Source organism: Acartia tonsa, chromosome 2 (assembly GCF_053477335.1).
Source record: "Acartia tonsa isolate MP-2025a chromosome 2, ASM5347733v1, whole genome shotgun sequence".
NCBI classification, from domain to species: Eukaryota; Metazoa; Arthropoda; class Copepoda; order Calanoida; family Acartiidae; genus Acartia; species Acartia tonsa.
Window position 1 is genome coordinate 43217590 of NC_137261.1, and position 15292 is coordinate 43232881.

Genomic DNA, 15292 nt, shown 5'->3' on the forward strand with positions numbered 1-15292 from the left:
TTCTATATTAGGAGTTGGAGCTGTAATCTGTTTATTTCTGTTGATGTTTGGGATGCTCATCTTTATAAGAATCAACAAACTAAGGTAGATTTATATTTTAAACTATTATATCAATATCTAGATGTGTGTGTTGCTTAATATCGCTAAAACGGCTTAATCCCATGCAGTTATTGTAACTTTTTGCAATGATTCAACTTCTTTTTAAAAAATTAAACAAATAAGAGTAAAAAAGTTACTGCTTTAAATATAACTATGTAATTTTATTTAGACGCATACGAAACGGCCAATCATCTGGAAGTCTTGAGCACTCGGTATTTCACTGCAGCAGTTCACATCTGAGGGACGATGCCACCAACAGGAGGCCCAGCTCAGATTCTACCCAGCCAGTTGAATATACAGGTAGATAGATAGCTATAGGGTTTTATATTTGAGGGATGATTCCACCAACAGGGGGCCCAGTTCAGATTCTACCTAGCCAGTTGAATATACAGGTAGATAGATAGCTATAGGGTTTTATATTTGAGGGATGATTCCACCAACAGGAGGCCCAGTTCAGATTCTACCCAGCCAGTTGAATGTACAGGTAGATAGATAGCTATAGGGTTTTATATTTGAGGGATGATTCCACCAACAGGAGGCCCAGTTCAGATTCTACTCAGCCAGTTGAATATACAGGTGGATAGATAGACATTAGGTTTTAGATATAGGGAATGATTCCACCAATATGAGGGCTAGTTCAAATTCTACCCAGTCAGTTAAATATACAGGTAGCTGGTAGATAGATAGAGGGTTTTATATTTGAGGGATGATTCTACCAACAGGAAACCAATATCAGATTCTACCCAGCCGGTTGAATATACAAGTAGTTAGATAGCTTAAACGATAAATATTAGGTTTAAAATTGATGGTCGATTCCGCCAATACTTATGATTCTTTCTATCTATCTATCTATTATATCTTAATATCTGTCTATCTATCTAGGAGGTTTAGACCTGGGAGGTGAAAGTACTGAATATCAGGGAATCGATCTACTATCCCCATTGAACAACACAAGTTCTCAAAATCAAAGACATGTTCAACTAAGGTAAGAATCTCCGTAGTCTATACATTTAGTCTATACTCTACAGTATCTATCTAGTCCTACACTCTACACTCTACTCTACAGTATCTATCTAGTCCTACACTCTACACTCTAGTCTACAGTATCTATCTAGTCCTACACTCTACACTCTACTCTACAGTATCTATCTAGTCCTACACTCTACACTCTACTCTACAGTATCTATCTAGTCCTACACTCTACACTCTACTCTACAGTATCTATCTAGTCCTACACTCTACACTCTACTCTACAGTATCTATATAGTCCTACACTCTACACTCTACTCTACAGTATCTATCTAGTCCTACACTCTACACTCTACTCTACAGTATCTATCTAGTCCTACACTCTACACTCTACTCTACAGTATCTATCTAGTCCTACACTCTACACTCTACTCTACAGTATCTATCTAGTCCTACACTCTACACTCTACTCTACAGTATCTATCTAGTCCTACACTCTACACTCTACTCTACAGTATATATCTAGTCCTACACACTACACTCTACTCTACAGTATCTATCTAGTCCTACACTCTACACTCTACTCTACAGTATCTATCTAGTCCTACACTCTACACTCTACTCTACAGTATCTATCTAGTCCTACACTCTACACTCTACTCTACAGTATCTATCTAGTCCTACACTCTACACTCTACTCTACAGTATCTATCTAGTCATACACTCTACACTCTACTCTACAGTATTTATCTAGTCATACACTCTACACTCTACTCTACAATATCTATCTAGTCCTACACTCTACACTCTACTCTACAGCATCTATCTAGTTATACACTCTACACTCTACGCTACAGTATCTATCTAGTCATACACTCTACTCTCTACTCTACAGTATTTATCTAGTCATACACTCTACACTCTACTCTACAATATCTATCTAGTCCTACACTCTACACTCTACTCTACAGCATCTATCTAGTCATACACTCTACACTCTACGCTACAGTATCTATCTAGTCATACACTCTACTCTCTACTCTACAGTATCTATCTAGTCCTACACTCTACACTCTACTCTACAGTATCTATCTAGTCCTACACTCTACACTCTACTCTACAGTATCTATCTAGTCCTACACTCTACACTCTACTCTACAGTATCTATCTAGTTATACACTCTACACTCTACTCTACAGTATCTATCTAGTCCTACACTCTACACTCTACTCTACAGTATCTATCTAGTCCTACACTCTACACTCTACTCTACAGTATCTATCTAGTCCTACACTCTACACTCTACTCTACAGTATCTATCTAGTCCTACACTCTACACTCTACTCTACAGTATCTATCTAGTCCTACACTCTACACTCTACTCTACAGTATCTATATAGTCCTACACTCTACACTCTACTCTACAGTATCTATCTAGTCCTACACTCTACACTCTACTCTACAGTATCTATCTAGTCCTACACTCTACACTCTACTCTACAGTATCTATCTAGTCCTACACTCTACACTCTACTCTACAGTATCTATCTAGTCCTACACTCTACACTCTACTCTACAGTATCTATCTAGTCCTACACTCTACACTCTACTCTACAGTATATATCTAGTCCTACACACTACACTCTACTCTACAGTATCTATCTAGTCCTACACTCTACACTCTACTCTACAGTATCTATCTAGTCCTACACTCTACACTCTACTCTACAGTATCTATCTAGTCCTACACTCTACACTCTACTCTACAGTATCTATCTAGTCCTACACTCTACACTCTACTCTACAGTATCTATCTAGTCATACACTCTACACTCTACTCTACAGTATTTATCTAGTCATACACTCTACACTCTACTCTACAATATCTATCTAGTCCTACACTCTACACTCTACTCTACAGCATCTATCTAGTTATACACTCTACGCTACAGTATCTATCTAGTCATACACTCTACTCTCTACTCTACAGTATTTATCTAGTCATACACTCTACACTCTACTCTACAATATCTATCTAGTCCTACACTCTACACTCTACTCTACAGCATCTATCTAGTCATACACTCTACACTCTACGCTACAGTATCTATCTAGTCATACACTCTACTCTCTACTCTACAGTATCTATCTAGTCATACACTCTACACTCTACTCTACAGTATCTATCTAGTCCTACACTCTACACTCTACTCTACAGTATCTATCTAGTCTCTACAGTATCTACACAGTCTTGACTCTACAGTATCCATAGACCCGACTCTACAGTATCTACACAGTTTATATTCTATAGTATCTACTCAGTTTAGACTCTACAGTTTCTATCTAGTCTATACTCTTTTATTCAATTTTTTTTCCCATCCAAATTTATTTTATTGTCCCCCTGTATGTTTTGTATAGTCAGGAAGGTAGGGACATTGGACTGTAATATTGAACTGATTCTCAAAGATTAACTTCATCTTTCATTCATTATCTCAAAAAAACTTTCCTATTGTTAAATATTGATTGGTATCTTCAATTGTTTCCACTCATATTTTTAAACTACATAAATTTATCTTTCATTGCCTTATTATCCCTGTGCATATTGCATTGTTAAATAAATTTAATGTTTCTCTCCACTTCTTTTCATCTTGTTTTTTGTTTGTTTGCCAGGGATACAGGGACACGACAATTTAGGATAATATTTACACACTTCTTCCTTAAGCCTATAGCCTTAGTGGTAAAATAGATGAGAATTATTATTTAAAACGCCATTTGTCTCTCCCTTCCTGGTTTTGAGTACATAATCTAATTTTCTTAACAATTCTAAAGTATTCGCAGAAAACATCACATATTTACAAATGCATTGCTACTTTATAATTACGTTTGTAATTGACTGATATATATCGGTTTATGGTCAAAATTTGAATCTACATATACCGATTATACAGTTTGATTGTGTTTAGCTTAAGATCTAGCTAACCGATAAACCGATATAGTACTTAATTTTATAGCTTTTCAAAGGTCCATGGAAGGTTTTTAACTATTTTTATGGAGGTAACCACCTACATTCCAAGAGAAATCACCTCTAATTAATGTTATTAATTGATTTTTATTGCCGCGCAACTTGTTGGAACACTCTTCTATTATCTAACCATATATTGTATGCGGAATACAAATATGCATTCAGTTAAAAGCAGGGATCTAAGGGATAAGACAATAGAACATCAATTTATGTTTACCGACCGCTTATCATAATAAACAAATCACCCCTTCTGTAGTATAAAATTATTATTAAAATGTTTTGACGCTGCTAGTTTTAAATAACATGATTTTAAAACTTTTGGACCCCCTCCCCCCTTGTACGAAGCTTCAAAAACATTTTTTGTCACCCTCTAGTTATATAATTGCTTCTAGGCGTACTTATATTCATAGATTTTAATACATTAGGTTTTGCTTTAAAAAATCTATTTTTAATGGATGATGACATCCTTGTTTTTCTCTAAGATAAATATTGTACTAAATGTACATAACCTAACTTTGCAAAATATGTCAGTTTTCTTTTCTGGTATTTTCTTTTCAGAACAGAAGTATATGGATTTTAAATATTTAAAAATTAAAACTTAAAAATTTTTCTTGGATATTTACTGATTTCAAAATTTAAAACAGTAAGCAAAATTCAGTTCAGTATCCCGTCGGTGATGGTCACTCACATTTTGGTGTCCACGTAAATTTGCACTCTTCCCCATCACCCCCAACCGAACTGGACAGCAACTCACCCCTTTTTTGGGGTCACCTTTTTGGCCTCAAATTGCCGTACAAATCTTGTTAGATCACGCTAGCAATTTGACAACCAATAGGAATTGAGAATATCTCACGTGACAAAACAAGCGAGGATACCATTGGCAGGAATCCCACCAATGACAGTGACTCAAAGGATCACATGACTAAAATCAGACAGTGATTGGCTGTGGGAAACATAAACAAAAATCAGCTGAAGTGAGCACGTTTTTTCTCACTAAATACCACATGTGAATTAATATGTGTATATCCTCTTATATCTGCCATCTATAATAATACCTGCCAAAATAAATAAATATACCAAAATTCATTCAAATACATTACTATATTCGATTACCCAGTGATTTTGCAATTACTTACTACTAATTTTGAACTAGTGATTTTTCGATTCATCAATCACCCAACTTATATATTAACACTTTAAACTCGATATAGTGAATTACTCGCCCTCTCTCTTTCAGACACAGCGAAATGGCCGACAACGAAGGCAGCAACAATATTAAGGATATTGTTTTTCAATATGCGAACCGCTCTAATGGCAGCATCGGCGCCACAGCCCTGATAAACATTCTTTCCAAGGTAATGAAAGGAGAGAACAACTTCGACTCGGCAGATCAACTGATGAGAATTGAAAAACTGGAGAAGGACCTGGCGACAATCAAGCAGAGAGGTGGCAGCAGCGAGACGATGATTCAGGGCATTCAGGACAGTATCGACAACCTGAAAAACTCCATCAAGAAGGCGGACCTGGACCTCAAGAATAAAATGGACGAAATGATAATCCATTATGATAACAGGATTGGCAAATTGGAGCAGCTTTCTACTCTTCAAATACTTCAACTGAACAACCGGGAAAGAAGAGACCGTTCATTTTCAATAAAAATACACAACTACGCAGACTACACGTCAACTGGCCAACCTCAGATGTCGAATATCTTCGAAAAACTTCTCAAACCATGCCTCGAGGACGCTTTCACCAGTGGAAATCTAGATGAAGTACCCAGCTCCTGGATGCAGTGCATTGAATACGGACATCCACTCGGCAGCATGAGAGACAGGGATGTGGCAGCTCCCAGGAATTACATCATCCGTCTACGCTCCAGATACTACCTGGATGTGATTCTCAAGTTCAAGAAGACGCACGTCGACAGCCTAAACGAACGGAACAAGGCCACCAACAAATCCTACGCGGAATCTGTACGCTCTGGGAAGTTTTACCCATGCAGGGTGGGAATAGACACGACTGCACTTGACAGAGATGTACTCTCATGGCTCTGCCGCCACCCGGAGGTCCATAGAGCATACCTACGCGGACAACGCATGGTTTTCAGCCTGGAGAGCAAACCATTCCAATTCTTCACTGTCCAGAATCCGTACGGCCGCTCGCTAAAGGAATTAATCTCACCACCGATCGATGAGAAGCAGTGGATAAGATACAGGAACAAGCAGAGTCCATTCGCACAGCCGGCATTTGTTAACGGTCGCCTCAACGAAGGCCACTTAATGGACATGAACAACCCGACCAAGATTAATCCACTCCTAGTTGACCAGGAAGATGAAGAGGGAGACGATGGAATCATTCAGATCGAGTCAGCAAACGAATCTGCAGCTCCGAAGACCAACAAGAAGAGGAAGCATGACTTCACACCACTTAAACTATTCAACGAAAGCAGTAGGAGCCCGGCCATGAAGCAGTTGAAGTTCAATACACCCATCCACAACAGATTCGCAGGACTAGCACCTGAAGTATCCCTGGACGCCAAAGACCAACTGCAGCGCCAAATCCCACCGGACAGCCTCCACCAGCAGACGTTGGTCACCAGGGAAGAGATCTCTGAAGACGCGAATAATATTAACAACCAGATTTCCAAAAAATCAACAGTCAGAGAAATCGCATTATCACTCATCGAGAATGAAGTAGCTGACATACTAGCAAAACCTAAGGACCAGCAGGAAATAACGCAGGATACCAGAGACGCATCAACCTCAAGAGACGTGTCTTCATCTCGAGAAGTATCCTCCAGAGACGTATCCAGGGATGTATCCAGGGATGTTTCCCGGGATGTATCCGTACGAGACGCATCGATGTCGAGTGAGGAAGAGACACCTAACACCCAGCAGTCCAAAGGGTGTATACCCAAAAAACAAAGGAAACAACCAACCCGCAGCTCACAGTCCACACGTAGCGGACAACCAGCCACCAACAACTGATCATCTGATTAATCAACCACCTGCGGTTTATTAACCGCCGGTAGGAGTCACTTCAGTAACCACCTTCAGTAACCACCTGCGGTTAGCAGGGGGTCAGCAATTTACTGCGGCCAGCCACCTGCGGCTAGGTTAATCCACCTGCGGTACAGCAGTGTGCAGATCACGCCATTATAATTAGCCACCTGCGGCTTATAAATTCCACCTGCGGAAACAGCAGTGTGCCACGCTATTATAATTAGCCACCTGCGGCTTATTATTTTCCACCTGCGGAAACAGCAGTGTGCCATTAGCCACCTGCGGCTTAATAATTAAATATCAAACTACGATATTACGGCAGGTGTCATAAACAATCATCACTGAACTTTTGGCCACCTGCGGCACTTAAACCAGCACGAGTACCAACACAACAGGTTATATTTCAAATACTTTTAATAATAACATTAAATATCGAGCCACCTGCGGCGAAAGTGCCACTTGCGGCAGAAACTCAGTAACTGCAGGTGCAAAAATATACATACTTTTACATAAACATTTTGGCCACCTGCGGCAGTTACAGCCACCTGCGGCTATCGCAATATAATTTTTTCATAATTTTCATTTATATAAACATTTGGCCACCTGCGGCAGCTAACATAATATAACTTATTCTACATAAACATTTGGCCACCTGCGGCAGTTATCGCCACCTATGGCAGCGATGGATTAACCTATAGTAAACTTAACCTAAATCAAGTAATATGGTTATAATAGTTATTTTTAATAAACTTATTCATTCCTTTTATATTTATTTTTTCCTATTTATTTTTTGCTCAGTATAACATAATGAAATAGTAAACTTCAGTAAATTTTCTTAAAAATTTATCTTTCTTCAACACAATTATGGATATTTCTTCATTACGTTAAATTATTCACAAATTGCTAGCAAATCTCAATATTTCTTTCATTTTCTTTTCTTTTTCTGCAATATCAAACGTCAAACTAAAGTCAAACTTACAAAAATAAACCTAATCTTAATTATGCACATTCCTATCTTTCTTCCTTCTTTTTTAACCAGTAAATGTCATGTAATTATTTTAAAATAAAAACCCAATTTTCTGTCCATCAGTAATCGTTTTGAAACTTTAAAATCTTTTACAGCATTAGCATACTTTTTGTATTCTTTCTTATTTTTTATTTTTCTTTTATATTAGATTTAAGGAACATTAGTTATTAAGGGTTTAATAATAATATTAATATGAATACCAACAGTTATTTCTTTTTTGTTTTTATTTATTTATTTTTTCTCTTGAATGTATTCTTGAATGTATCCTACTCGAAATCAACGGCTTAATTAATTAAGTAATTTAGTTCAATTTAATCTGAATTTAATCATATTTACAACTTATGGCATTCCAGGGAGGGGGGGGGGGGATGGGGAACGCAAATGTCGGGAGGCTAGAATGCTAACCACCACCACTGAACCAACTGAGACGACCTCGGGGAGGGAGGGGAAGGGGGGACAAGGGAGTAGAGATCACAGTAGATACGCCGGGATTATTAAGGAACTAAAATCTTTTCCGGAGTGTAGTATTAGTATGAGCAAATTAAAAAAGTTTCTCATTAGGAAATTTCATATAAATGGTCGAGCATGACCCAAACGAAATTGATGATAATATTGAGATATTAAGAGAAGAAGTTAACGTAGCAAACAGAGTAATTAACATAGCAGATAACGACGTCGCCAATATTCATAACCTCATAAACAATAGTATAGATGAGCTCAATAATGATATTCACCTTAACCTAAACTGCCAGGTACTATACGGTACCAACTATACAGATTTTATTAGCGATCTCAATTTACCCACCTGCAAATATTACAGCGAAGAAGACATTAAAAACTTCATTAACGCGACAAATACAAAATATTTATCCATTTTCTCCATAAACGTGCAGTCTATCTTGAGTAAATTTAATGACGTCACACTATTCATAGATAACATAAACTCGGGTAACTCGAAACTGAATATATTAGCCATGCAGGAAATCTGGCACTCGTTTGATCTTACCTTTAACGGATATCAGTATATAAAGAATAATAGGAGGGCAGGGAATGGCGGAGGTGTAGGTTTTTTAGTCAGCAAAGGAATAGCAGTAACGAGATTAAATGACGATGAATTTTTTAGAGATAGGATTTATGAATGTCTTACAATAAGTATCACAATAAGTAATCAAAAGTTTACTCTATTAAACGTTTACCACCCCCCAACGACCCCTAACATGACTAGGAGCGCAGCAGTTAATGAATTTTTGTCGATACTTGAAGCACACCTCGATTTCTTGGACAGACATAATACACCAGTGATATTATTCTCGGACTTCAATATTAACCTATTCAAGCTAAACCAACCTAATTCAGAAGCAAACTCGTTATTTAACAGTCTAATTTCGAATGCGTACGTACCCACAATAAGTAGGGCCACAAGAACTACAGACAACACATACTCTTTGATTGACAACATTGCATGCAAGAACATAATTGGAAAAGTTGACTTATGTGGCATAATACCCACAAACATATCGGACCATCATATGTTAGTCAACCTAATACAAATAAAAAACCCACCTAACAATAATCATAAGGCAAAACCAACTTATAAAAGATCTTTCAATAATGAAAATTTAGAGAAATTTAGGACAGCGCTAGCGATTACGGACTGGAGAGAAGTAATGAATGAAAAGGAAGATGTAAATAAAGCGTACGCAATTTTTATAGGGAAGTTTTTGAAAATACTCGACCAGAACATACCTAATAAATTAGTTAACAATAAAGAGAGATCTACACCTATTAACCAACACTTAACCAAAGAACTTAAGAAGAGTAGACTTAAAAAGAAACAATTATACTTGGCACGTAAAGACTCACCGGAAGCAGCAGAGAGTTACAGGACTTTTAGAAACAATTTTAATAAGGCGAATAGAGCAACCAAAAAACTTCACTACAGAGAGAGAATATTAGATGCTGGGGGAAACTCTAAAAAACTTTGGGACATTTTGAAAGACACTATGGGAACCTCCAAGAAAGACACACGGATAGAATACATAGAAGTAGGCAACGAAAAAATATACGATGACACAGAAATAGCCAATAAATTTAATGAATATTTAGCTAACATAGGTAGGAGTCTAACACCACTTTTACCTAAAATCAACAGTAGTACATTTCAACACTATCTCCCCCCCCCGGCAGAAAATACATTTTTCTTAAGACCAATAACTGAAAGATTTTTACTAGAAGTATTAGGCAACATGAAACATAAGAAAAGCTGTGATGACAATGAAATAAGTTTATATTTAGTCAATTTTGTGAGAATAGCAATAATAAAGCCTTTGCTACACATAATAAATCTAAGTTTTGAAACGGGGACAATGCCAGACGGACAGAAAATAACAAGGACAATCTTAATCCATAAAAGTGGACCATTTTATCTTCTAGATAATTATCGAGGAGTATCTCTTATTAATAGTTTTTCTAAAATACAAGAGAAATGCCTTTACATACAATTAATGGAATTTTTGCAACATCAAAGATACTTTAATAAACTTCAATATGGGTTTCGACCCGGTAGATCAACCTTTCATGCAATATTACACCTAGTCAACAAGATCACTGCATGCCTTGCATCTGGCAGAATAGCAATGGTTGTTCTGCTAGATGTAAGGAAATGCTTTGACATGTTAGATAGGTCTATCTTACTAAAAAAACTAGAGAATCTAGGGGTAAGAGGACATGCACTTAAGTGGTTTAAGAGTTATTTTAAAGACAGACGTCAAAGAGTCTTTTACAAAGGAATTAATTCAAGCAGAACAGAGTTGATAGACTGGGGGGTGCTTCAAGGATCGATATTAGGTGTCTTACTCTTCCTTATTTATATTAATGATATAGATTCATGCTCAGACACTCTATTAAGCTATTTATTTGCGGATGATAACTGCGCGTTTCTGGAAAGCGACACGCTTGCCAATCTTATTAATCTAGCAAACACTGAATTGCCAAAACTATTAGCGTGGTACAGTAGCAATAAATTGTTATTGCATCCGAAGAAAACGAAAGTCCTTATCTTCGGATTACAAAGAAACGAACGTTTTCTAGATAATATCAACCTAGGTCTACTAAGAGATTTTCCAGTATATTTTGACATGAATGACGAAGGACAGAATGACCCAAGTAAAATAACCAAATTAACTCTTACCCCCAACGATAATGAAAAATTTTGTAGGCACTTAGGCGTTCTCATTGACAACAAACTCTCATATAAATTTCACTTTGATAACTTAAGAATCAGAATAAGTAAAATTATATTCACAATGAAAATGATGAAAAACCTTTTACACAAACGGCATCTCATATTAATATATAATTCCTATTTGAAAAGTCTGCTGGACTACTGTAGCCCCTTATTTGTTGATTTGCCTAATGCACGTACCAAACCCATAATGAATTTACAAAAGAAAGCAGTTAGGATAATCAGCAGAACCGGCAATAGGGCGCATACGAGGGATCTTTTTAGCGACCTAGGTATCCTACCATTTAAAAAACTAGTAATATTTAACACGGCCAGATTCATGTTTCTTTACAGGAATAAAAAAGTACCCGCAACATTTGACAATACATGGAAATTAAACAGAGACGTGCGAACTAGAGGGCTAAGGAACGATAACGATTTTAGCATTCAATTTACAAACAAACAGTATATCAAATCCCTCCCACTTTTTTCATTTCCCAGCGTATGGAATAGATTACCAGCAGATATTAAGTCTTTGCAGGATAAGAATCTCTTTAACAGGAAACTCTTTTTACACCTTTTACTTTCAGAATAATCCCACCTGTTTTAAATTCTTCGTACATGTTGACATTACTTCTGCCTTTAGCGGATTAATTGTTAATTGTTAATTGTTAATTGTTATTAGTCCTCCTAACTTATCTCAAACTGACAAATATACTGCTTGACCCTACTTTTATTTTTATTATCTTATCTTTACTTTAATCAATCGATACAAACAGACTTGAATGAATTATAGAGAAACGTCGCAACTCCTCACAAAGTATATTTACGTAAGTTTATGCTACTTAAGTCTTCAAGTTTTACACTAGTTTACGTTAACATAAGTTTTATAGTTTCGCACGTCCTACCTCTACTTTTACTTTTATTCATACAAAATTATCATCAACAGCAAATAAGTACCTAGGAGTTTTTATCAAAATAACTTTCTCCAAGCCGATTCGCAGCCGATACACTGCTTATCCTTATTATTATTTCTGCTTTATCTTTACTACAACCAATCGATATAAACAGGCTTGAATGAATTATAGAGAAGCGTCGTAACTTCTCACAAATTATATTTCCATTAGTTTACGCTACTTTAAGTCTTAAAGTTTTACACTAAAGTTTTACACTAGCTTACGTTAACATAAATTTTTTAATCTCGCACGTTCTACTTTTATTCACTCAAAAATTATCATTAAAAGCAAAATAAGTACCTAGGAGTTTTTATCAAAATAGTTTTTTTTACAAGCCGATACGCATTCTTTTCATTTAAAACTAACAAGATTTTGAATGGATAAGTAAATACGCGAATTTCACATTATGCAAGTTTACGCTATCTCACGCCTCTCAGTTTCGCTACGTTTTCACGATACATACATATAATTCTATTATTTGTTAGTTAACCGATAAACCTAAACAGACATTAACGAGTCATAGAGAAGCGTCGCACATTCATAGGAATTTATATTTACGTAAGTTACGCTACTTTACGCCTTTTAGATCCGTTACGATTTTACAATATTCACACTAAATCTGTTATTAACAGGAATAAGTACCTAGGATTCTAATTTAATTAAAATATTTATTCGTAAACTGATATCCAATACTCAATTTCTTTATTTCTTATTAAGCACGAACAGACTTTATCGAAGAATAGAGTAGCGTTGCTATACAACAACATTAAAATATAATCAATAAAGAATATTTTGTTACATATATATTTGCATTTATAAGTTACGGCACAATTACGGGAAATTTACGATAATTTACGATGGTTTTGATAGTAATAAAAATAAGAATATTTTGGCACTTTTGACTATGTAATGGTGTTTGATTAACCAGAGGTAGATTGATGGTCTTTATTTGAATGATGGTTTTTTTAACTGAACAATTAGTTGAGGATTTCTACACTCAGATTATGCGCCCCCTCGACGGCAACCTCAACGTCCGAGTCGGAGTCGACGGTAATAACGGACGAGGCTTCCCCCTCCTCCTCTTCTCCCTCTCCTTCTCCTTCCTCCCCCTCCTCTCCCTCCTCTTGTTCATCACCGGAGAACTCGTCCAAGTCTCCCAGGTCGGCCAGATCGCCGTCGCCGCCGGAGGATAAGTTGGTGTCGATGGACCACTCCGGATTATACCACTCCGGAGCATTCTCCTGGTTGGCGGCAGGCTCATCCTCGTCGCTGAGGTCAACGGTGCGCTCGAGGTTGAGTGCAATGTCATACTCGGCCAGCGCCACAAGGACGCTTTCCTTGTAGCCATTGCACCTGGCCTCGAGCAGCTCCAGTTGTTCCTCGTTCTCCTCCTGTGAACGCTGGGAGGATGGCAGTGAGTCCTGTAACACCTGGAACAGGCCGACCCCCTCATTAAACAAACGAATGGCGTCGTTGTTTATGACTGACTGAAAACCGGACCGGTACACAAGTTTGCATATTTCTTTAAAAAACCTATGCAGAACTTGACTGCTCCTGTACCAGCCCGGCATCAAGTCGGGGTTCAAAGCGGGCTGTGCTAAGAACCCCAAAGCCTGGGGGCCGACCTGAACCGGGTTGTTCGCGTCGATGGTGTTGACAGGGGCGACATTGTTAGCGTTAACGTCAGCGCCCTCCACAGGATGCGGGTCCTCATCCATTGCCTCGACCGCGGCCAACAACTGGTGAATATTACCAGACATCACCGGTATTTAAGCTGTAACGAAAGCGTAAACTTAAGTGTAAAATTAACACAGGCGGGAGCAGATTAACTTAAAGATGTAGGCTTGGCAACGGTCAGTAAACAATTAAACGGAAATGCAATAACTTTGTCGGTAGAATTTCTTAGCAACATATTAAGCCAATAAAATAATAGAAATCCCCCACCCCCAATAAAATGCATCTTTATTCTTTGCGCAATTTTAATAACTACCCCTTTTTTCACTTAAGTAAACAAGTGGTCACGTGAGGACATTTGCGCAAAGGGACTTTTCCCCTAAGATCATCAATCTCAAACCCCCCCCATTATCATATATAATTACCCACCCCAACCACCCCAACCTGACATCACACAACCCCTAGCACGAACAGACACACGCGAACACACATGCACTCAAACGCACATACATACTTAGAATATTAACTTACACTCCTGCAACAATTAAAAGATGATGAAATGTTACACGCATGTGTCCAATCGTCTGATTGTAATAATACGCCTAAATTACATATCTGTTTGTTCGTATGTCTGTCCACACGTTTACCGGTAAACTTTTGTCGGTAAACTTTGTCGGCAAACTTTTTGTCGGGAAACTTTGTCGGCATGCCAAAATAAGTGGGGCCATCAAACATTACGTAAACGATTAGAATTCTAATGCAAATAACAAGGATAAGATGGGTCAAAACGCACGCTGCCTATGGTTAATGATATCTGTTTGTTCACTTTGAGAAAAAATTAAGTAACAAATGAATTAAGGAATTTTTTTTTTTTTTTAGGTTAAGCTCAATTTTTACTCTTCTAATCTTTACCTTCTTATAATTATTCTTTTATTCTATTACTCGTTTAATTTTCGTTTAATCTCTACTCGTTTATCCGAATAACTCTAATAGTCTTTGAAATTAAATTTTAATTCATTTAATGCTCAAACTACCATTTATCCGAATAATTCTAATAGTCTTTGAAATTGAAATTAAATCTTAATTCATATAAAGCTCATACTACTACTTAATCAAAATTAAATAGGTCCTAGATATACTACTTATTACCTATTATTTATTTCTCGTTGCTTGCTGCTTACTACTTGTCTCAAATTTCTTTAAATTTCTTTAAACTTATTTTAAACTGATTTTTTCTTTATTTCCTAAACTGCCGTAATTAATCCATTATTTAAATGCTCCTACAAACTACACTCCACACCACAATAAATTATATCAATC

The 15292-nt window shown here is 37.0% G+C and overlaps 1 protein-coding gene across 1 annotated transcript in view; it reads left to right on the forward strand.

Moving 5' to 3' along the window:
• The window catches only part of LOC145312566 (uncharacterized), a 105257-nt gene that overhangs the window by 82298 nt on the left and 7667 nt on the right, over positions 1-15292 (forward strand). The window contains exons 23-25 of the mRNA XM_080151822.1: positions 12-84; positions 269-399; positions 982-1084. Coding sequence (XP_080007948.1) covers positions 12-84; positions 269-399; positions 982-1084 — 307 coding nt within the window. The remainder of the gene's footprint in view (positions 1-11; positions 85-268; positions 400-981; positions 1085-15292) is intronic.